Genomic DNA, 24,746 nt, shown 5'->3' with positions numbered 1-24,746 from the left:
CATTGGACCACTTTATTTAACTATAAAAAAAATTCAATTATATTTGACTTTAGAGCACCTCATCACTTTAAGTTACTATTACTATTTAACAGTGATAAATCAATTTTAAAATCACAAAATTAAATATTGTTATTTAGGTTACAAGTATTATCTAATAATAATAGTTTAATTTTGTGAAGTCTTACTAGCACAAGTAATTTAGGATAGGCCTCGTTAAAAAGGTGACCTAGGATAAAACCTCACATGGGGTGGTTGTATCCTGTGCTAGGAGAGGAGACATGTAAAAAACTCCGTTCATCTTAGGGATGGTGTTGCAGAGGTCGAGTGTGATCCCTGGGTGACTTTGATGGCTTAGATGCCCCTAGGTCATGAATCGAGCTTAGATGCCCCTCGGTCACTACTCCTCACACCACAGGTAAATCCTGGAGCATCCAACTTGAAAATAATAATAATAATAATAATAATAATAATTTTAAAGTTATAGAGTTAAATTTTAAATTAATTTATGAGACTTTCTTGTTTATAGGATAAGTGACACATTTTCTTGTAATAATTTGATTAGTTACAAAATTCTATATGATTCCTCTTTATATATATATATATATATATATATATATATATATATATATATATATATTTCTTAACAATCATATAATTGATGAAATGAGATCAATACTACTTTAAGAGATAACCATTTAATATTCAAATATAGAACATACAAATGATTTAAAAGAGTGTTGTGTAATTGTGTAATTATTATGAGTTTTGGAGTTTTTGTGAAATTTACTATAAATACTTTTAGTTAAATTGTGATATTTTGTTGTTTAAAGTTTGTTTTTGACTACATATAAGATTACTTACCATGAAAAACAATAAGAGTAGTGGGATTATGCAAAAATAACAACTAGTGATTTAATTCATTGGGTCAAATTTTAAAAAGGAATTTTACAATTTGAAGTTTTTGTATTTTTGACTAAATTTTGATCTTTTATTCTTTAAAATATTTTTTTTATTATTATATATAATATATGTATTAATCAGTCCCTTGTTGTTCCAACACATCACCACCTTATTTTTTGCAAATTAGAGAAGATTTTTTTGCAAATTAGAGTAGAAAAACATCAAAACATATAGCACATAGATGACCACTTTGAAAAAAGTGTTTCCTAATATGTTTTATAGTTTTTGGCTAAAGTCCATATTATGTAGAGTGAACAATTCAAACTTGTGATTCTAACAATATACAATCTATTTTTTTCAATGTGGTTCATGGACCCCTAAGATTTTTGAGTCCACCGAATATTTATACCAAAAATATCTATCCAAAAAATTTATATCAGACTTTAGACTACCTTATCACTTAATAATAATAATAATAATAATAATAATAATAATAATAATAATAATAATAATTATTATTATTATTATTATTATTATTATTATTATTATTATTAAATTTAAAATAAAAATTAAATATTATTATTTATCTTGCAAGTATTATTTAATAATAATAATTTAATTTTTATATTATAATAATTTGATTAGTTACAAAAGTATATACACTTGTTTTTTAGAATGTTTCATATATGTGTATATATATAAATCAACAAATCCATTTTTATTAATCCTCTAAAAAAAAACATATTTTTAACTATCAAATCAATTTATTGACATGAGAGGAGGCTCATTATACAACCCAGTATGAGAGAGATGTGTGATGCATAAATTGGAGTTGACATTTGTCCCTTTAGATATATAGATAGATAGATAGATAGATAGATAGATATATATATATATATATATATATATATATATATATATATATATATATATATATATATATATATATATATATATATATATATATATATCAGAGGGGTGTAAGTATGTCCATGTTCAAGTTGGAGTTGACACATGCCTCATTTAAAATTAATCTATATGATGATGATGATGATGATGGTTAACATCCACTGAGACCAAACTTTGGTCTATCAGACCTAAAGAAATGAATTATTTAGTTTGATTTAAGATTTTATTCCTGTGCTCAAAACGCTTGGAGAGAAGCCTCCCATATATATATATATATATATATATATATATATATATATATATATATATATATATATATATATAAACCATCACTTATATTAAAAAAGAAAACTGAATATGTTTGTTTAATTTAAAGTATTATAAAACATCAATAATTTATCTTAGTGGTCATCCTAAGGAGAAGTGGTAAAAATATTTCTCTCTCACTTTCAACCATAAATAAAATATTTCAATATACACATAAAACAACATAATATTATATCAATTTAGAGAAATAAATTAGTTAAAAGATAGAGAAAACTATATACATTATATAAAGCAATTGATTTTTTTTTTTTATTTTTTTTTTTAGTTAAAACATTTTAATGAGATCTCACTATTTTATGCTTAAGTAAATTTTTATCCTTTTTATACATTAAAAATACAACATAAAAAATGAAAATTACAATTTATATATAGATATATGATCAAATTTGTCTAGGTGTAAAAATTTTATTCAAATTTTCCACTCTAAGAGAAGTTTTCACCTCAAGAGATTTGATCCTTCTCGGCTCTTGCTAGATCTCTCGCTAAGATGGATTTATATTAGTTGATCCTAGAGGCTCATTCTACAACCCAGTATCAGAAAAATGTGTAATTATGTCTCCCTTCAACTTTGAGTTGACATGTATCAGTTTTAAAATTAAAGAAATAATAATAAAAAGCACCATATATAATAATAATAAAAATTCATATAGGTGTTTGGTTTGTTTAACTAAAATTATTATAAATCATCAATAATATCTCTCTGGCCATATTGAGGAGAAGTGGTAAAAAAATTCACTCTCACTTTCAACCGTAAAACAAACATTTCAATGTGCATATAAAACAATAGAATCTTATGTTAAAGTAGTTAAAAGTTAATTCTACAACCCAATATGAGAGAGATGTGTATGTATGTCTACTTTCAACTTGGAGTTGACATGTGTCCCTTTTAAAATTAAAAAAAAAAAATTAGTTAAATAATAATAAAAACCATAAGATATAATAAAAGATAAAAATGAATATATGTGTTTGGTTTGTTTAATTAATAAAAATGAATATATGTGTTTGGTTTGTTTAATTAAAAGTATTAGAAAACATCAATAATCTATCTAAGTGACCATAATAAGGAGAAGTAGTAAAAATATTTCCCTCTCAACCTCAACCATATAAAAGAACATAATCTTATATCGACTTTATAGAGAAATAAGTAGTTAAAAGTTTAAAAAGAAGTATTTATACATTATATAAAACAATTGAAAAGAAATACTTTTTGACTTAAAACATTTTAAGAAATGTATCTATTTTATGTCCAAGTAACTTTTAATTCATTTTATACCTACAAAAAAGAAACATACATAATGAAAAATTACAAGTGGTATATATATATAATTTGTGATTGTACTAAAGCCAATTTTTCTCTAGCAAAAGAAATAACATTTTCGAATTAAAAATTTATGGGATTATGTACATTTCAACAATAGTGGAGTATTTTCATTTTCAAGGTTCTTTTCTTCTAGCTAGGATGTCTCGCTATAAACTTTGGTTGCATTAATTGCTTCTTCTAACTCGGAATACTTGAGAGTCACCTTTAAATCTACTACTACTTCCATAATTTTCTCTAACTTCATATTTACATCTTTTAACTTATGGAAATGCTCAGACACTTTTTGACTCAAATCATCTAAGCTAGAATGGAGTTCCTACACATGGGACTGTACCTTCAACACTTCTTGTAATAGGTCATCTAAGTTTCGTGCTACACATGTTAGATATAATTATTGTAGTTCTGAAGCCTTATAATCTCTTGCGGCTTCCCATCTATCACTTTTTATAATGTAGGAAATCTATGTCAGCTACAACATTCCCATCTTTGAATTTTTGTACAAAATTGCTAGGAGCAAGTCTCCATTCTAGGATTAGAAGCTTTTTAAAATATTTCGTTTCCTTTTCTCTAGGAATTTTGTATCTCATGAACTTAATATCTCTGAGAGAGGCAATCTGCAGACACTCCTGACATTCTGTATGTTGTTCCAAATGTTCCTCTTTCACGATGCACTGAGGTATTTGAAAGACTTGAATATTTTTATAAGAACTTGGACTTCTAGAGGCAATACATAATTTACATTGAGAGGATGATTCATACTTTTGATTTTCCAAATGCCTAGTGAGGTCTGAAGTATCATGGCTTCTAAGCGAGTGACTTCTAACAGGGATTTTAGGTAATGTAGTTTCAATCCTTAATCTAATGACTGGTCCTCTACTTGACTCAGAAATAGATAATCTTTTAGGTTCTCAACTTGGAAAGTACCTTTGAGACATTGGATGGTATTCTGCAGTCCAGTCATCTTGGATTGTTAATGAAGAAAACCCTATTGTGATATGAGTGACATTACCAGGTCCAAATACTACTCCTTCTGTTGTGGCTCTCTAAGTAAGTTGAGGATTGAGTGATGGTAGAGTTTTCGAGACAAATCGTAAAACAGATCGTGGAATGTAACTAGGCAATATCACGCTAGAAAAATGGATGTAAGATTGAAGTAGTTCATTAATATGGGGATTAGTAGTTCGTTAATATGATCACATTTGTAGATGTGTAAATATTTTATTCAAAATTTTCCCTCTAAAAGAATTTTTCACCTCAAAAGATTTGATCCTTATGAGCTCCTGGTATATTTGTGGTAAACATGGATCTATACTGGTATACATATTTCCTAACAATCAAATCCACTCATACATATCCCATATCTCTTAATTGACCAAATGAGATTAATACTCCTTTCAGAGACAATCATTTCATATGTGAATCTAAAACATATAAATGATCCAAGAAGGTATTGTCTAATTATTATGAGTTTTGGAGTTTTTGGTTAGAACCGAGTCAAATTAGTTTTTGTTATGTTGTTTAAAAAGCATATTTGACTACATATATGGAGTCCAAACCTAAAAATCCCTAGCGGGTTTGGATTGTCGAAAGTTAACAACTCAAACTTGTGATTCCAATGAATCATTGGGTCAAATTATACCAAACAATTTTCCAAGAAAATATTCTAAAATTATAATAGTTAGACTCCCACATCGATTCCAATGAGTCATTGGGTCAAATTAAACAGAAAAATGTGCCAAGTAAATATTCAAAAATTATAATAGTTGGACTCCCACATCCAAAATAGAATTGTTGTGATTTTTTGTTCTTTAAAATGCTTTTTATATTGCACATATGGGTTCATCACCCTAAAATACCATTGGGGCCCTTGTGATTCCAACAATTCACTATAGAAGGTTTTTAAAATTAGACTAGAAAATATGCCCAAAAAAGCTTCAAATCGTATAACATCTAGACTACCACACCCAAAAAGGGATTGTGACATAATATATGTTTTAGCGTTTTTCTGTTGGAATCCAATGAAAGTATTTGTGGTTAAATTGTATATATATCTATATATATATATATATATATATATATATATATATATATATATATATATATATATATATATATATATATATATATATATATATAGATATAGATATAGATATAGATATAGATATAGAAATAGATATAGATATAGATATAGATATAGATATAGATAAGAAGTCAAGGAATTTTTTATGGAAACTTATCGAAAAGTTTATTAGCAGTCTAGAATCTTCCTTGTTTCTAATATGCAAACTATAAAATGCTTGAAGTTATTTCTGTAAAAATAGTTAAATTTGTAATGATTTATATAGTGTATATAAAATTTTAGTTGTTTCTAAGGTAAAATAATTTTTTGAAAAATGGAAATTAGTGAACTTTTGCTTTTAGAAAACAATGATCAAGTAGCCTACTTATGAATATTAGCACCTAAATTTTCCTTGCAAGAAGTGCATAAATGTAGCTCACCTCATATTATGGAAAGTTAATAACTCAAACTTCTCATTCCAATAATTGTATTTTTATTTTTTTATGCGATCATGTTGTATTTGTACCAGGTAAACAATAAAGCCTCAGCCTAAAAGTGTTCAGAGAATTGAACCCATGTGCAAAAATGTACTTTAACCATTGGCACTGGATTAATTAAAATGACTCTCAAAATTAACAATAATCTATTGTATATAAACTATATTTAATACCAATACTATTGATAAATTTAAAGTATTATATATCAAAAATTATAAATTTAAAGTATTATAAAATCCAAACACATTATTTTTTTTAGGTTCAAAGTGTGATGTCAAACAATTATGGGTAAAAAATTTCATATTTAAAGGAATATATATTAACACATTATTTATTTCATATATATAGTTTAAGAAGGAGTTTATCTATTTTTTTATAATATTTTTTATTTAATTTAATTTTGAATTTTTTTAAATGGATTTTTTTTCCTAATTCAAATATATTTTAAAATAAAATGTGAAACTTTAAATATATTATAAAATGTGAAACTTTCTTTTAAGTGGCATATCAAACAATCAAATAATGGAGGAAAGTTTAAGTACAATTTTTCGTATTTAAAGTGAGATATCAAACAATCAAATAATGGACTAAAGTTCAAGTACAATTTTTGGTATTTGAAAAAAATAGGTGTTAACTAATTTGATCCCTCCCATATGTCTGGTTTTTTTGTTTTTTGTTTTTAAAATGAATTTCATTTATTTTTTCAATATTTTTTATTTTATTTAAAGAACAAGATTTTAAATATAATTTTTGATATTTAAAATAAATACATATTAACAAGTTTGGTCATTTTTTTCATATATTTTAATTAAAATAGATTTAACTTAACTTATTCATTTTTTAGATGTTATATATATATATAATTAAATTTGTTTTTTGTTATTTAAAATAGAATCACTTTTTTAATATTTTTTATCTAATTATAATTAATATTTTTTATTATTTTTATTTTTTGTTATTTTATTTAATGCATCATACATCTAAATTATTATGTACCCATTCTCATTTTAAATTCATATAACTTATATATAATATAAATAATTTTGTGCCTATATAATTCAAACACATTATATAGTGTAGACATGTGCGGGTTGAAGTATGATATTGGACCAAAATTTTAAGTTAACTCTTATAGCAATGCTTCAAACAAAAGGTTACTATTCCAATTTCAGCTAAAATTTTAGGTTGGTGCCTAGCTCATTTTTAGGAGTTCAAATCACTCAATGTCTTCTTCAATCCTAGGTACAAAACCACATAAATCCACATGGTGTTGACAAACCAACTATCCCAATTTAATAGATACTAAATAAAATCTATTATATTTAAATAAAATGATTTTAATAATGCATTTCTAGTTATTAAAAAGAAAAGAATTTTATTTTATTTTATTATTTTATTAATTATAAAAAAATTAGTATAAGATTAAAATATATATACATTTTAAAACTCATAAAAAGTTGTTGATCTTGGGATTCAGGTGTATTTTTCTATGAATATTTTAATATTATGATTTATTTATATTATAGTTTTCTTATATCAATGTTCTAAAACTTAAAAGACTTAAAATACATTTCGGCCAGATTTCAATTAAAATTGATCATAAAAATGAAAAAGAAAAAACCGTCTCTTTGTTGTTCGTTAAAGCCCGTGAATCTTGCCTGTTGATGCGGTTAGAGATGGTGCCCTATGTGGACATCTATGCGTACATGTCATTTCATGCCCTGTCATTTCTCCATCCAGGGCTATATAATTGTCACAACACTACTCGTCCTTTCACCTCTCATTTCTATTTTTTTGCAAATCTGGGTTATCTCTGAAGTTGCAAGCAACAAAAAAATCTACGAAAACAAATTCGGGGAATCAGTTAACGATGACAATGACATGGAGAGCTATATTTCTTGTTACATTTACGTCTTTTCTCTGTTCTTGAGTTGCAAGTAAAATTTTCATTATCAAATTGAATTGTTCAGGCTAATGTTTGTCTCAAATCTCTAGAGTAATAATGTTATTATGTTTTGTTAACTAATTTTTAATGAACGAATTAATGGAATCTAATGGATGAATAGAGTCACCTATGCCTTATAAAACAATAAGGGTGGTGAACAATAAGGGTGGTAAACAACTTCCTGCAATGGTAATTTCGATGGATATTTGCTTAGTTCACCCGAGGATATTTTGGAATAATTCCTCGAATTTGCCTTCAAGCCTTATGCTCCTTCATCACTTTGTAATGCATAGGATGAATTTTTTCATTAATCTAGGAAATTTTTTCAGGAGAAGGTATGAGTCTGGTAGGGAGGCACTGAGGAATTCCTGGGACCCTGGTTGACCAAAAACTGTAGAATGGGAAATGAAAATCCTGGGGAGTAAGCTAGGAAGGGAGGGAGTAGATTGCAGGAAGGGAGAGGTCTCCACCATAGCAAATTCTCGAAAGGAAATGAGGAAGAGTGAGATCATAATGATCCCCATTGGAAACTCCAAGATAAAACAGAATAAAAAAAGGAAAAACCTCAGAGAGCAAGTAGAACTAAGAAAAGAGGGAAACAGGGAAACATAAGACCTCTAGGGGTGGAAGAAAATAGGGTCAACATTCTAAGGGAAAACATATCCATGACCAAGACTCCCTGTGATGCGAGAAACAGTAAACCAGCCTACCCTCGGGGTGAACCTAAGTGGACGCCTCAGTCATGTTGTTTGAGTGAGGTATGTTGCCACGAGGGAAAAACTTCAACAACAGTAAGAATAGAAAGAACCCATAACTATGATAGGAATGGGGAAATTCTAAAAGAAATCTCACAAAGCATAAGTTCCAGCACTAAAAGGGATAACAAAAGGGACATAGGTAAAAGGGAAAATGATTTGTTTTATTATTATCAAACTGATAATTGTAATGGTTATTTGATAGGTCACACCTCACACCACGCCCAGCACAATGAGGAGGATAGTGAGCAAAAAGAAGCGGCCAACAGTAAGCACGCAAACAACATGGCAATGAGGGAGGGCAAGAGAGACAAAAGGATGGCAAAGGGAGAGATCGGATCAAACAAAGACCAAAGAAAGAAATGGAGAAAGTTAGGAAACCTACATGGCAGGGAACCCACCAAAAATCAGAGCCCAGATTGCTGGATGGGAGCGAGAACTAAACAAAAACATAAGGAACCAGGAAATCCACATGGAGGAGTAGGAGACTATGGTTCCAGATCCAGGGAACTCTCGAGGATGGCACTCCCTCTTCAGACAAAGAATACAATAGTATTGGGTCACGAAGAACATGGTGGCATGGGCCATAACTCTTAATCAGGAACAAGCAGCTAGTAGAGGACCAGAGGTAAAGGAGGATGCCAAGGAAAAGGATCCTGTCAGGGTAGAACTCCTTAGGGAGATTGCAACAGTCCAGATACAAACTTATAGAAACAACTTGACTTTGGGAAGAATTGAGAAAACACTACAAGACATGAAGAGGAGCAAGATGCTTGGCTCTAATGCCAAAGCACCAGGCCCAGTAATATCCTTGGACGAGGATTCAAGCATAGGTCTAGTACATTTCTAATAAAATTTTGATGAACAACTTTTACTTGTTTAATTTGAACAATAGTATAGATAGTAAAGACAATGTTGCTAGATGGATAAAGAAAGACCTTTTCAAATTTTGGACAGGGTTTAATGCAAATAGGTGGCTATCTCATTTCCTCCGGGCAAGTAAGCCACCTGGAAAAAATGGAAGTTCTGATTTTTGAATAGTTAATATTAATAGAGGAAGCACCACCAAGTTTAAAAAAAAAATAGTCAAAAGATAAAGAAAACTATATATACATTATATAAAGCAATTGAAAAAAAAAATTATAGTTAAAACATTTTAAGAAGTTCTAACTATTTTATGCTCAAGTAAGTTCTGGTCCATTTTAAACATTAAAAAATGATGAAAATTACACTTTATATATAGATATATGATCAAATTTGTCTAGGTGTAAAAATTTTATTCAAATTTTCCACTCTAAAAGAAGTTTTCACCTGAGGAGATTCGATCCTTCTCTACTCTTGCTAGATCTCTGGCTAAGATGGATATATATTCGTTGATCCTAGAGGCTCATTCTACTACCCAATATGAGAGAGATGTGTAATTATGTCTCTCTTCAACTTGGAGTTGACATGTATCACTTTTAAAATTAAATAAATAAATAAATAATAATAAAAACCATCATATATAATAATAATAATAATAAATTTAGATAGGTGTTTGGTTTGTTTAACTAAAAATATTATAAAACATCAATAATATCTCTTTGGCCATAATGAGGAGAAGTGGTAAAAAGATTGACTCTCACTCTCAACCATAAATCAAACATTTCAATGTGCATATAAAACAACAAAATCTTATGTTAAAGTAGTTAAAAGTTAATTCTACAACCCAATACGAGAGAGATGTGTATGTATGTCTACGTTCAACATGGAGTTGACATGTGTCCCTTTTAAAATAAAAATAAAAAATTAATTAATTAGATAATAATAAAAACTGTGAGATATAATAAAAAATAAAAGTGAATATATGTCTTTGGTTTGTTTAGTTAAAAGTATTAGAAAACGTCAAAAATCTCTCTAAGTGACAATAATAAGGAGAAGTAGTAAAAATATTTCCCTCTTAGGCTCAACCATATAAAACAACATAATCTTATATCAACTTTATAGAGATTTTGATAGTTAAAACATTTTAAGCAATCTCTCTATTTTATGTCCAAGTAAGTTTTGATTCATTTTATGAATTCATAAATGTAACATTAAGAATGAAAAATTACAAGTGGTATATATATATATATATATATATATATATATATAATTTTTTATTGGACTAAAGCTAATCTTTCTCTAACAAATGAAATAACATTTTCGAATTGAAAATTTATGGGATTATGTACAGAGAACTATTTGAGCAATAGTGGAGTATTTTCCTTTTCAGGGTTCTTTTCTTCTAGCTGGAATGTCTCGCTTTAAACTCTTGCTGCAGTAATTGTTTCTTCTAACTAGATTCTCCAGGCTCACCTTTAAATCTACTACTACTTCCATAATTTTCTCTAACTTCATATTTACATCTTTTCACTTATCGAAATGCTCAGAAGCGTTTTGACTCATATCATCTAAACTAGAATGGAGTCCCTACAAATGGGACTGTACTTTCAATGCTTTTTGTGATAAGTCATCTAAGTTTTGTGCTACACATGCTAGTTGATAATTGTTGTACTTCTAAAGCCTTATAATCTCTTGGGCCTTCCCATCTATCGATTTCTTATAATGTAGTAAATCTACATCAGCTACAACATTCCCATCTTTGATTTTTTGTACAAAATTGCCAAGAGGAAGTCTCCTTTCTAGGAGTAGTAGCTTCTCTACATCTTTCATTACTTTTTCTCTAGGCAATGTGTATCTCATGAACTTAATATCTCTCAGAGAGGTAATCTGCAAACATTCATGACATTTTGTATGTTGTCCCAAGTGTTCCTCTTTCAGGATGCACTGAGGTCTTTGAAAGACTTGGATTTTTTTACCAAAACTCAGGCTTCTAGAGGCAATACATAATTTACATTGAGTGGATGATTCATACTTGTGTTTTTCCAGATGCGTACTATGGTGTAAAGTATCATGGCTTTTGAGAGAGTGACTTCTTACATGGATTATTTGTAATGTAGTTTCATTCCTTAGTCTAATGAATCACCCTCTACTCGACTCACAAATAGATAATGTTTTATGTTATGGAGTTAGAAAATACCTTTAAGACAATGGATGGTATTCTGCAGTCCACTCATCTAGGATTGTTAATTGAGAAAACCTTATTGTGATAGGAGTGACATTACCAAGTGCAAACACTACTCCTTTTGTTGTGGCTCTCTGAGTAAGTTGAGGATTGAGTGATGGCAGAGTTGTTGAGACAAATCACAAAACAAATAGTGGAATGTAACTGGGCAATATCTGATTTCCGAGTGATATTAAAGCCAGAAAAATGGATATAGGCTTGAAGTAGTTCATTAATATGGGGATCGGCTAATGAAGTAGTTCATTAATATGATCAAATTTGTGGAGGTGTAAACATTTTATTCAATTTTTTCACTATAAAATAAGTTTTCACCTTAAAAGATTTGATCCTTATCAGATCTTGGTATATTCGTGGTAAAGATGGATCTATACTGGTATACATATTTCTTAACAATCAAATCCACTCATACATATCCCATATCTCTTAATTGACCAAATGAGATTAATACTTATTTCACATATAACCATTTCATATGTGAATCTAACACATATAAATGATCCAAGAAAGTGTTGTCTAATTATTATGAGTTTTGGAGTTTTTGGTTAGAACCTAGGAAAAATAATTTTGTTAAATTGTGATATTTTGTTGTTTAAAATGCATATTTGACTACATATCAAATTATACAAAAAAACGTGCCAAGAAAATATTCAAAAATGTGGAGTCAAACTCTAAAAATCACTAGGGGATTTGGATTGTGGAAAGTTAATAACTCAAACTTGTCATTCCAACAAATCATTGGGTCAAATCCTACCAAAAAATGTGCCGAGAAAATATTCAAAAGTTATAGAATTGTATAATTATTATAGATTTTGAAGTTTTTGGCTAGAATCCAATGAAAATATTTTTTATTAAATTGTGATATTTTGTTCTTTAATTTTTTTTTTTATTGCATATATGTATTCATCACCCTAAAAGACCATAGGGGCCCTTGTGATTCCAACCATTCACTATAGAATTTTATTTAAATTTTACTTGAAAATATGCATAGAAAAGCTTCAAATCATATGACATCTATACTACCAGATGCAAAAAGGCATTGTCAAATTAATATATGTTTCAGTGTGTTCTTTTTGCTGGAATCCAATGAAAATATTTTTGGTTAAACTGTATATATATAACAAGTCAAGGAATTTTATGGAAATTTAATGAAAATTTTATAAATTGTTTGTATATATATATCGAGTCAACGATTATATATATATATATATATATCGAGTCAAGGAATTTTTATGGGAATTTATGGAAAATTTTATAATTTGTATATATATAACAAGTCAAGGAATTTTTTATGGAAATTTATAGAAAATTTTATAGAATCTTCCTTGTTTCTAATATGTAAACTATAAAATGCTTCAAGTTATTTTTATAAAAATAGTTAAATTTGTAATGATTTTATATAGTATATATAAGGTTTTAGTTATTTTCAAGGTAAAATAATTTTGTGACTAACAATTTTTTGGAAAAATAGAAATTAGTGAATTTTTGTTTTTTGAAAACCATGATAAATTAGCCCACTTATGAATATCAGCCCTTAAATTTTGCTTGCAAGAAGTGTAGAAATGTAGGGACTCTGAGATTATGGAGAGTTAATAACTCAAACTGTCATTTTAACAATTGTATTTTTTTTATGTGAACATGTGATCACTTGTTGTTAGGTCCATGGAATAATTGTATTTGTACCTAGTAAACAATAAAGCGTGAGCATAAAGGTGTTGAGAGAACTGAACCCATGTCCTCTCACTAGAAAATACACTTTAGCCATTGGAACCAAATTAAATAAATTCACCATCAAAATTAACAATAATCTATTATATATAAATTATATTCAATACAAATACTATTAACAAATTTAAAGTATTATATATCAATAAAAATTATTAATTCCCATGAAATATATTTATTATAAATAATTTAGTGTGAATAAAATTCGAACGCATTATGCCCAATATTTTTTAGTTCAAGTGTGATGTCAAATAATTATGGGTAAAATTTTTAATATTTAAAAAAATAAATATCAAAACATATTTTTTTTCATATATATTTTATGGAGTTTATCTATATCTTCATAATATTTATTTATTTAATTCAATTTTGAATTTTTTAAATAGATCTTTTTCCCTATTCAAATATATTATAAAATGCTAAAGTTTAAATATATTATAAAATGTGGAACTTTTTTTAAGTGAGATATCAAACAACCAAATAATGAACCTGCAAATTTTCATATTTAAAAAAATTAGGTGTTAACTAATTTGATCCTTCCCATATGTGTGGCTTTTTCATTTTTGTTTTTTTGCTTTTGAGATGAATTTTATCTGTTTTTTCAAGATTTTTAATTTTATTTAATTTAATAACTAGATTTTTAATATAATTTTTAATATTTAAAAGAAATACATATTAGTAAGTTTGGTCATTTTTGCTTCATACATTTTAATTTAAAATAGATTTAACTCAATTTATTCATTTTTAAATGTTTTATATATATAAATTTTTTTTTGTTATTTAAAATGGAGTAACTTTTTAAATATTTTTTATCTAATTATAACTAATATTTTTTTTCTACTTTTTATTTTTTGTTATTTTATTTAATACATCATACATCCAAATTATTATGTTCCCATTCTGATTTTTAATTCATATAATTTATATAATAATAATAATAATAATAATAATAATATCCATTTTTAAGGTCACAGCCAAGCCAGACACGAAATTGGTGTATGAGACCCCCTTGTTTGTGGGACAAGGGACCCACCTCCGCGCAGCGATTTGACTGCTAAGTCTACAAAGGCATACATACTCTACCCCCCTCTGGTTTTGAACATGTGACCTCTTAGGAGGAAACACATGCTCTTAACCATTAGGCCCACTCAAGTTGTGCCTAAACACATATTATATAGTGTAGACATTTGCTGGTTGAAATATGATACCGGACCAAAATTTTAAGTTCACTCTTCCGAAAATGCTTCAAACCAAACGTTACTATTCCACTTTTTGCTAAAATTTTAGGTTGGTGCCTAACTCGTTTTTAGGAGTTCAAATCACTCAACTTCTTTTTCACTCCTAAGTACAGAGCATCATAAATCCACATGGTGTTGACAAACCAAAATTCCATAGGCTTTGCAATTCAAAGGGAACTATCCCAATTTAATAGATACTAAATAAAATCTATTATATTTAAATAAATTAATTTTAATAATACATTTCAAGTTATTAAAAAGAATAATTTTATTTTAAGCTATTATTTTATTAATGATAAAAAATTAGTATAAGATTAAAATATATATACATTTTAAATTTTATAAAAAATTGTTGATCTTGGGATTCAAGTCTATTTTTCTATGAATATTTTAATATTATGATTTATTTATATTATAGTTTGCTTATATCGATGTTTTAAAGACTTACAATACATTCCGGCAAGATTTCAATTAAAATTGATCATAAAAATGGAAAAGAAAAAACCGTCTCTTTGTTGTTCGTTAAAGCCCGTGAATCTTGCCTGTTGATGCGGTTAGAGATGGTGCCATATGTGGACATCTATCCGTAAATGTCATTTCATGCCCTGTCATTTCTCCATCCAGGGCTATATAATTGTCACAACACTAGTCGTCCTTTCACCTCTCATTTCTATTTGTTTGCAAATCTGGGTTATCTCTGAAGTTGCTAGCAACAAAAAAATCTGCGAAAGCAAATTCGGGGAATCAGTTAACGATGACAATGACATGGAGAGCTATATTTCTCGTTACATTTACGTCTTTTCTCTGTTCTTGCGTTGCAGGTAAAATTCTCATTGTCAAATTGAATTGTTCAGGCTAATGTTTGTCTCAAATCTGTAGAGTAATAATGTTATTATGTTTTGTTAACTAATTTTTACTGAACGAATTAATGGAATCTGATGGATGAACAGAGTCACCTATGCCTTATAAAACAATAAGGGTGGTGAACAACTGCTCATTTCCAGTGTGGCCTGCAACTGTGGGGTCAGCTAAAGTTCCTCCAACTCAGATGATGATGAAAGTGGGAGCAGGAGAGTCATATTCATGGAAGGCAGATCCATTCTGGTCGGGATCCGTTTGGGGGAGGACTGGTTGTGTCTTCAATTCCCGAGGGATCGGAACCTGCGATTCCGGTGATTGTGGAGGAAAGCTGCATTGCAGAGTCGAGATTCAAAATATAACGGCAATCACAAAAGCAGACTTCGAACTTCTGGGTGGAATCGCGAAGCCTGACATTTTTTCAGTTACATTGGAGAAGGGTTACAATCTTCCAATGTCAGTGGTTGCAAGCTATGCCGCCAATAATATCAGTAAAAGCCGTCCCTGCGAGTCCATGGAGTGCAGAGCCAACGCGGATGTGGTGTGCCCGAAAGACTTGCAAATGAAGAAGAAAGGGAGCGTGGTTACTGCCTGCAACGCTCATTTCGATGGACATTTGCCGAGTTCGCCCGCGTTCAGCGAGGCATTTAAGAAGGCGTGTCCTCGTGCGTTCCCCTTCCAAAGTAGCACCATATGCCCTCCTTCCACGGCCTCCTACACCCTCATCTTCTGCCCTCGCCGTCCTGCGCCCTGAATATGTAATGCATGCATTTTCTAAGTTTGGCTCCCTTGGTGCGCTTCTCAGCTACTTCATTACTTCCACTCCAAACCCATTTCTGAATGGGCTCGTTATGTATTCGAATGCCAGAATAAGAGGTTGCATTACATGGTTATGACTGCAAATAATGTGTGTGTCGCACCACCCATGGATATGGATTTGCTGCAGCATAATGGAACATCTATGTATATTACTTTACATCTCTCTAAATCTAAATCATTTTTTTTAATATACACATTAGTAGAGATTTATCTTAAACACATAGATCTATTTTAATCACAGATTTAGATCGATTTATCTTAAACATATAGGTCTATTTCAATCACAGATTTAGATTTAGATCTAGATCTATCTTAAATACAAATTTATTTAGAGTTGAAAATAGATCTATTATAAAAACAAATTTATTAAGAATTGAGAGATCAAAACAAATTTACATGTCAACAAACTTTATCTTTTTCAGAATTAAATAAATTCTGATTAAAATAAATCCAATTTTTTAGAATTTATAAAATTTAAAAAATTATATTAAAAATAAAGTAAATTACAAATTTCCTTCGGTCTAACGAAAAACTAAATTATTTAATCTTTAATTACTTTTTCATATAAAACATATACTTACACATTTTGTCCATATCTTTCCTATTGAAATATATTATTCAATATTATTGTTAAAACACTTTAATCAAGTTCTACACTAAAGTATTGGTAAGAGAATGTAACCACCAACAATATAGTAATTAATCAATGAACTATTAAATACGTTGGTTAATATCATGCATTAATTTATTTATTTTTTATCTTCTTAGAATCTCGAGGAGAAATAGATTTATTAGATTACATAGCAGAATATTGTTATGTTAATCTGTGTGATTTCGATACCATGTGTAAATATACTACTACATTAAATAATCTCCTCCTTAGCTAACAACATTTATTTATTTTGAGCTTTGAGCAGTGGAATGTAAATTTTATATATTAATCCTCTAATGATATTATTACTAGAGTTTTGACGTTCATTTAACTTATTATATAAATTTAGAGGTTAGGCTTTGTAAACCCCACGCGAGAGAACCTTTTAGAAACTCACCGTCTCACCACCTGTCATAATTGTGATTAACTACAATGGTTTAACTATCTTAGTCTTCACCGTCCAAGCATTAGGGTTTTATACAAACTGTCTAGATTTCAACCAGACAATTGAGCATAGTAAAGTGTAGAGGAAATAATTTTTTCATTAGAATCTAGTCATACAATTTAAAGCAAGAATGTCATTTTTTGTTATTTAAAATACATTTTTGAATGCATAAATAGATTCAACACCCGAGCAAAGTACGGGTATTCGTTACAAAACTTACATTTTAATGGAAATTGTTTCTAGTCCAAAACATGTCAATGACTCCAATCTCCTTGTGCCACACTCATCTCAAAGGGTAATTCTTTCCTAAAATCCACATCTACACATGGTTAATGTGTGAATGCATGAAGATGGTTTACACTTTTGGGTCAAATGTGGTGAGAAAATTTCAAATTTTACTCTTTCATCGAATTGAAGCCCTCAAAATCCATATAAGTGTTGTCAATTTTGATTCCGAGTAAATACACAATCATGGAATGGCCAATACCAACCAATGTTCATGAAATACGAAGTTTCATGGCCATGGTCAGGTATTATCGCAGATTTGTGGAAGGTTTTTGAATATCGCAAACCCTATTACCAAGATCCAAAGAAAGAACAAGAAGTTCATTTGGACTGAAAAATGAGAAGACATGTTCCAAAGGTTAAAGGTATTATTAACACAAGGTACTTATTTGTCTTAGTTAGCTCTATGAAGAGAATCTTGTAGCCACCCAACCTATGAGACTATAAATTAAGTCCAGGTCTCCCCTGAGCCCCTTTAGTTCCAAGAGAAGTTTAAGACAACAACTATTTTGAGACCTCAAGACCCCACCTCTAATCCACCATAATTTTATTCTCAGGGTTTTGCTGGTTTGTAACTAGCTGAAAAATGACCTTAGGCAATACACCTTCCCACCTTGACAGTGTCATGTGCGGGTCCTCTCTTTTCATTGTTGCATGTTACTTCCCTCTCTAACCACTAGTGGTTTTTTCCAAGTGAGATGTTTTCTTTTGAATCTCTCACAGGGAAAGGAGTAACTCTCTAGTTACCTTGAAAATCATGATTTTATTTTTGAAGTATTTCCCTATCATTTCTCTAATTTAGCATAACTTTAAAACAAATAAAAATAATAAATAAACTTTTATATTCAAGTTCTTCTCGCGACCTTTACCAGATCCGAATTACCAAGTCTTGCACAGTAAAATGTAAATGATTATTATTTACATGACCAGGGGTTTTACATCTTTCCCACCCTTGAGCAATGCCCTTGGAACAGGTTAGGGTATGATTCTGGCATCAAGCTTTCATCCTTCTAGATGGCCTCTTCTAGGCTAGCTCGCCTTCATAGCATTGTTTCTCTTCAAATGAGATTGCATAGAGGATCTACCTAGAACTCTTTGTCTGGTTCTACCTATTAAACGTTATAAATAATCATTGGGTTATGGGTATCTGGTAAACATCTTTAACTATCAATAAAATATTATTTATTAATTCTTTACCTACACCTCTTTCAAGTTAATAATATGTCTAGATTCATATCCATATTTCTTTAATAAGGAAATGTGAAATACATTATGGAATCACATGTAGTTGGGTAATGCAAGCTCGTAGGCAGGTCCACGTCCTTCTATAATTTGGAAGGGTCCACAATATGGAGGGGCTAATTTTTCACATCCCTTTGACCACAAGGTGATTTTCATGCGTTACATTGAAACATATAGTGATCCCCTAACTGAAACTCCTTATAACTCCTTTTCTTATCTCGATATGCTTCGAACCTTTTTCATGGTGAGCTCCATCGTTTCTAACATATAAGGTCGCATCATTAACATATCTTCTGGGTTGTTCTAATTTATGGGTATTTTTCACCTCCTTCCGCATAAGACTTCGAAAGGGCCCATTTTCAATGACTCGTGATAATTTTTATTCTATGCGAACTCCACTAAGTGAAGGTAATCCTCCCATTTAATTGGTTGCTGCATCACATATCTTCTAGCACTTGGTTTACTCACTATGTCTATCCATTAGTTTATGAGTGATATGAAGTGTTAAATTGAACTTGAGTGCCTAAACCTATAAAGAAATTTTCTGAAAATGTTGATGTAAATTTCACATCTTTGTGAGAGATCATAACCTTTGGCATTATGTGAAGAAGATTTCTCGCATAAGCATATCTACAATTTGCACAATTTTGTATGTAGATTGAACATGGATGAAATGTGCCATTTTACTCAAATTATCTACTACTACCATCATTGAATCATTATGTTTCGCAGTTTTAGGCAAGCATGTTATAAAATCCAAAATAATTACTTCCCACTTCCACTTTGGGATTGTAGTAGGTGAAGCAACCCAGCTGGGTGTTGATTTTCAACCTTGACTTTTTGACACTCCAGGCATTTGGAAAAATACTCATTGATATATTTTCTCATTCTAGGTCAAAAATATTTTTTCTTTATAGCAAAAATCAACTTTTGATATCTCGGAATAAATTTTCTTTATTTATACCATACTCAATTTGTTTTTCAAAATTGTTTACTTGTTTAGTTTGGTGCCACAAAAACACATATTATGGATCCTTATTTGTAGCCTCCTTAATCAATTTTGAAAAATTAAATTCCACTTAATTATACGAAATTTCGTATATATGATGTGATTTCCTACTTAATGCATCAGTTACATGATTTTCTTTCACTTTTAGGTGCTTATTATCAAAATCAGATTCACTTAAGAAGGTTGTGCACCTAGCTTCTCATGCACTAAGACTAGGTTATTCAAGGAAACTGGTTAGGATGCTATGGTGAGTCATTAACAAAAGCTTATTACCAAGTAAATAGTGTCTCCATACTTTCAGAGCATGTACTGCCACATTTACCTCTAAATTATAAGCAAAATATCTCTGCTCATGCTAATTTATTTTTTGGGATTCACATGTAATTACTTTTCCCTCTTACATCAAGACTCCCCCCACTCTGATCATCTCATCGAAGCCCGCTCACCTTTTGGTGGATGGAGACCTGGTTCTAGCATTCAAGAAAGGAATAGACAGAGGTAAATAGGTAACCATGGAAGCATAGGGAGGAGGGAGCTCCACTCCCTCCTATAGTAATGTAGTTTCAAATAGAGGAAGGGTAGGAAAACAGAACAAGCCTCCACACTCCTCGGAGGACACGACAAAAATACTAAAACCTAGAAGGCGGAAGGCAGCAATACCCATGCAGAGCAAGGGACCCATGAGGAAGACCGACAGGAGGAGAAAGCAGAAGACAGAGGTCAGGGAACAGAGAATAGAACCAAGATGGGGCCTTGTAAACCCAAGACCAATACTAAACCGCGGGTAATATTGAATGATCCAGCTCTGCAAGAGCACAGGGATCATATGGCAAACTATGCTATAATATGCAAGTTTATGGGAATCTGGCCGACAGAGAAAGCGTTGTACACTTGGATAAAATACAACTGGAAACCAAAAGGGGAGTTAAATATACATCTTGGATCCAAAGGTTTCTTCACAGTGGTGTTCACGAACATGGAGGACAGAGATAGGATTTTTGAAGGAGGACCATACTTCTATGCGGCAGTTGGTCTATATATGCGGCCATGGACAATGAATTTTGTGCCAGAGTGAGAAACATTCACATCGGTACCGGTATGGATCAGACTCTACTCCTTACCTTTAGATTATTGGATGCCAGAGTCTTTAAAAGCCATAGGCAATAAATTAGGTCATTTTTTAAAGATTTCAGAGGCAACACTTCAAGGTAAGTATACCTCCTATGCCCGTATATGTGTGGAGATGGACCTATCAGGAGCTATTCCAGATGAGTTCATTCTAGAAGTCTATGATGACGAATGGGTTCAGCCAGTTGACTATGAGCATATCCCGTTCAGATGTCGCAAATGTCATGAGCATGGACACCTATTCAGAGATTGTCCTCTTAATAAAAGGGAGGAATACATAAACACTAGCAAAGAAAAAGACCATATATGTTTTACTAAGGTGGGAGGAAAAGGGAAAGGAGGGGGGAGGAAGATACAAAAGAATCCTAATGATAACAAAATAAGAAGTCACAATAGATTTGAGATCTTAGAAGAAAGAGAAGAGAATGAGGGTAATCAAAGGAAAACGAAGAATTAGGCAGAAAGGGGGAAAGGAAAAGAGACCAGCATGGAGTTCACATAGGAACAGAATGAACACACAACAAACCCATTGAGTACCATGGAAATAGAAAAAGACCATGAAATGACTCAAAGTGAAAGCGGTACAGAGGACCAAGACTTACAGGAGATCCTGGAAAGGGAGAACCTAGAGCTAGAAAAGTTTCTAGAACAAGGAGAAAACCTGGGAATAAACTCCATACCACAGGAGGAAGTTGACAAGGTACAACAGATATTCCTTAACAAGTCACACCAAAAACTTGTAGGAGTCAAAAGAGGACATGACAACCACGGAAACAAAGGGGCTTCCTCAATAGGATTAATAACGGGAAAATTGGCAAAAAACCCAAGCAAGAAGAGAGGAAGAAAGAGATAGAAAGAATTGCTACTAGAGTGTGGCAAACTCATGATTAACTCAGGAAGGATGAAAAACCTTTCCAGTTACTCCTTAAAAACCCCACCTCAATGAAGATCACAACCTAGAACATTAGAGGCCTTGGGAGTAGAAGAAAATAGAGGAATCTAAGCAATAGGATCAAAGAGGAAAAACATGACATAGTGTTTATACACGAAACAAAATGCTCAGTGGAGAAGGTCAGAAAAAACATAGCAAATGGCTAAATATATATGAATATCTTGAGGTCAAGGCAAATAAATATGCTAGTCGCATTCTCACTCTATGGGATCCTCAGAAATTTGGTATGCTTGACACGGAGGCATCCAGACACCAGCTTTCCTTGATTATCCAACCTGTAGGTGACAGGCAGTGTTACATGATCACCAATGTCTATGGTCCTCAACTAGTGGAGGACAAACTTCGGCTCCTCACTACACTGGAGGATATGAAAAAGAGATACCAAGCTTTACCCTGGATTCTAGGGGGAGATTTTAACATGATAAAATCACTCATGGAGAAGAAAGGGGGAACTAGAACACTTGATAGAGATTCAGTTGCCTTCCAAAACGTTCTCACCAATATGAAACTAGTAGATATGGACACTAGCAATGGTCTTTTCACTTGGAATAACAAAATAGGAGGCTCTACCGAAGTGGCCTCAAAATTAGATAGATTTATTATCTCAGAGGAACTTCTACTCATGGGGAGTGGCCTGACAGCATCGATCCTTCCTTTTGGAGGTTCAGACCACTGGCCCATCCAATTGGAAGCTTCTCTAATTGGTAAACCAAGGAATTGGCCCTTCAGGTTTGAGAACGTTTGGCTCACGCACTCATATTTCCTCACAAACATTGAAAAATGGTGGAAAGAAGAGCTACACTTGTAAGGTACAAAGATGTTCCTTCTACATCGCAGGCTCAAACACATAAAAGGCAGACTCAAAGAGGAATAAAAATGAATTTGGTAATATCTTCAAAGATAAAGGAGAAGTGGAAAAGAAACTAAAGGAGATAAACCAAATTCTCATCACAGAAGGCTACATAAAGGAAAGGAAAGAGATAACAGAGTCACTTCAGCGTGAATGGGAAAATAGATGTCTACAAGAGGAAATATTCTAGAGACGGAAATCCAGAGTCCAATGGATTAAGGAAGGGGAGCGAAACACCAAATTCTTTCACAGATCCACCACAGCTCACAGAAACAACAATAGAATTGTGAAACTTACAGATCATCATGGTGTAGAAAGAAACATTCACGAAGAGATGGAAGAGGTTCTAGTTCAGCATTTTCAGAAAATTGCTAAGGAAACTACAGCCGATAGATCACAGTTTACGGAAAAGTTTACACAGTACATTCCTACACTGGTCTCCAGAGAAGAAAAGACAATTACAATCTCAACGGACCAGTGACAGAGGAATAGCTTGAGGAAGTCATCACAGAGATGCACAATGGGAAAGCTCTAGGCTCGGATGGCATCAATGTGGACTTTTTCAAGACATGCTGGAGGATTGTAAAGCATGATATTCTAGAGGTAGTGGAAGACTCACGTAGATGTAAAAAGGTCTTGAGGGCGCTCAATGAATATTTCATAGCCTTAATCCCCAAACAAGAAAAGGCCACCTCTCCAAACAGATTTAGACCTATAGCATTATGCAATGTGGTGTACAAAATAATATCCAAAATAATTTCCAACAGACTCAAACCACTCCTCCCCACCCTGGTGTCTGGGGAGCAAACGAGCTATGTGGAAGGGAGACAAATTCTTGATAACATAATTCAAGCTCATGAAGTGGCTCATTCACTCATCACCAATAAGCAGGCAGGGATGATAATTCAGCTGGACATAGCGAAAGCCTATGATAAACTTAGCTGGACATACATAAGAGCAGTACTAAGATCATATGGCTTTGACTATAATTGGATTAAATGGGTCATGGCTCTTGTTACCACTACCATCTGTTCAATTCTTCTCAGTGGCTCTCCCTCCAAGACCTTCAAGCCTTCAAGAGGTCTAAGACAAGGTGATCCTCTTTCCCCTTTCCTTTTCATTTTAATGCTAGAAGAGTTAGGTAGAGCAATCAGATCTGCCAAGGAGGAAGGCAGAATTCAAGGTCTGAGACTCACTCAAGGTAGGGACACAGTGACACATCAGCAATTTGTGGATGATACTATGCTTCAAGGCACACCTACAGTCAAGGAAGCCAAAACATTCAAGCTAATTCTGCATGAGCTTTCTATGGCAACACGTACTAAGGTAAGTCTTACTAAATCAAAGATTTTCCTTTTCAATACTGATATTTCGATTCAAAGAAATATTTCCATAATTTTGGGCTTTCAAAGAGATTCATTGCCCTCGAAATATCTGAGAGTTCCCCTCACTGATAAACCATTGCACGAGGACATCTGGGAGCTTGTTTTAAATAAATTGAAAGACAAAATTAGCAAGTGGACAAACAGATCCCTAAATCTAGCAGGGAGGCTGATACTCACTAAGGCTATCCTCCAAACCATCCCTATCTATATGCAATCAGCCATTCCGGCACCTACTGGGGTTAGTATTCAAATAAGAAACATTCAAAGAGACTTTCACTGGGGGAAAGGTGAAGAAAATAAGAAATGGGCCCTAGTGGCATGGGAAATGGTATGCAAACCTAA

General features: G+C 31.5%; 1 protein-coding gene across 1 annotated transcript; it reads left to right on the top strand.

Moving 5' to 3' along the window:
- Positions 1-9,284: 9,284 nt before the first annotated feature.
- On the top strand, positions 9,285-16,391 carry LOC149249833 (pathogenesis-related thaumatin-like protein 3.5). Its single transcript, XM_089453494.1, has 3 exons — positions 9,285-9,515; positions 15,483-15,600; positions 15,730-16,391. Exons 1-3 carry the CDS (start codon positions 9,285-9,287, stop codon positions 16,389-16,391), a joined length of 1,011 nt encoding a protein of 336 aa, XP_089309620.1.
- The last annotated feature ends 8,355 nt before the right edge of the window (positions 16,392-24,746 follow it).

This window comes from Pinus tabuliformis, chromosome 7 (genome assembly GCF_031772625.1).
Source record: "Pinus tabuliformis cultivar Carrire ecotype Pingquan chromosome 7, CPIR1, whole genome shotgun sequence".
Classification (NCBI taxonomy): Eukaryota; Viridiplantae; Streptophyta; class Pinopsida; order Pinales; family Pinaceae; genus Pinus; species Pinus tabuliformis.
Note: the sequence above shows the minus strand (reverse complement) of the source record. Positions and strands in the feature narration are given on the sequence as shown.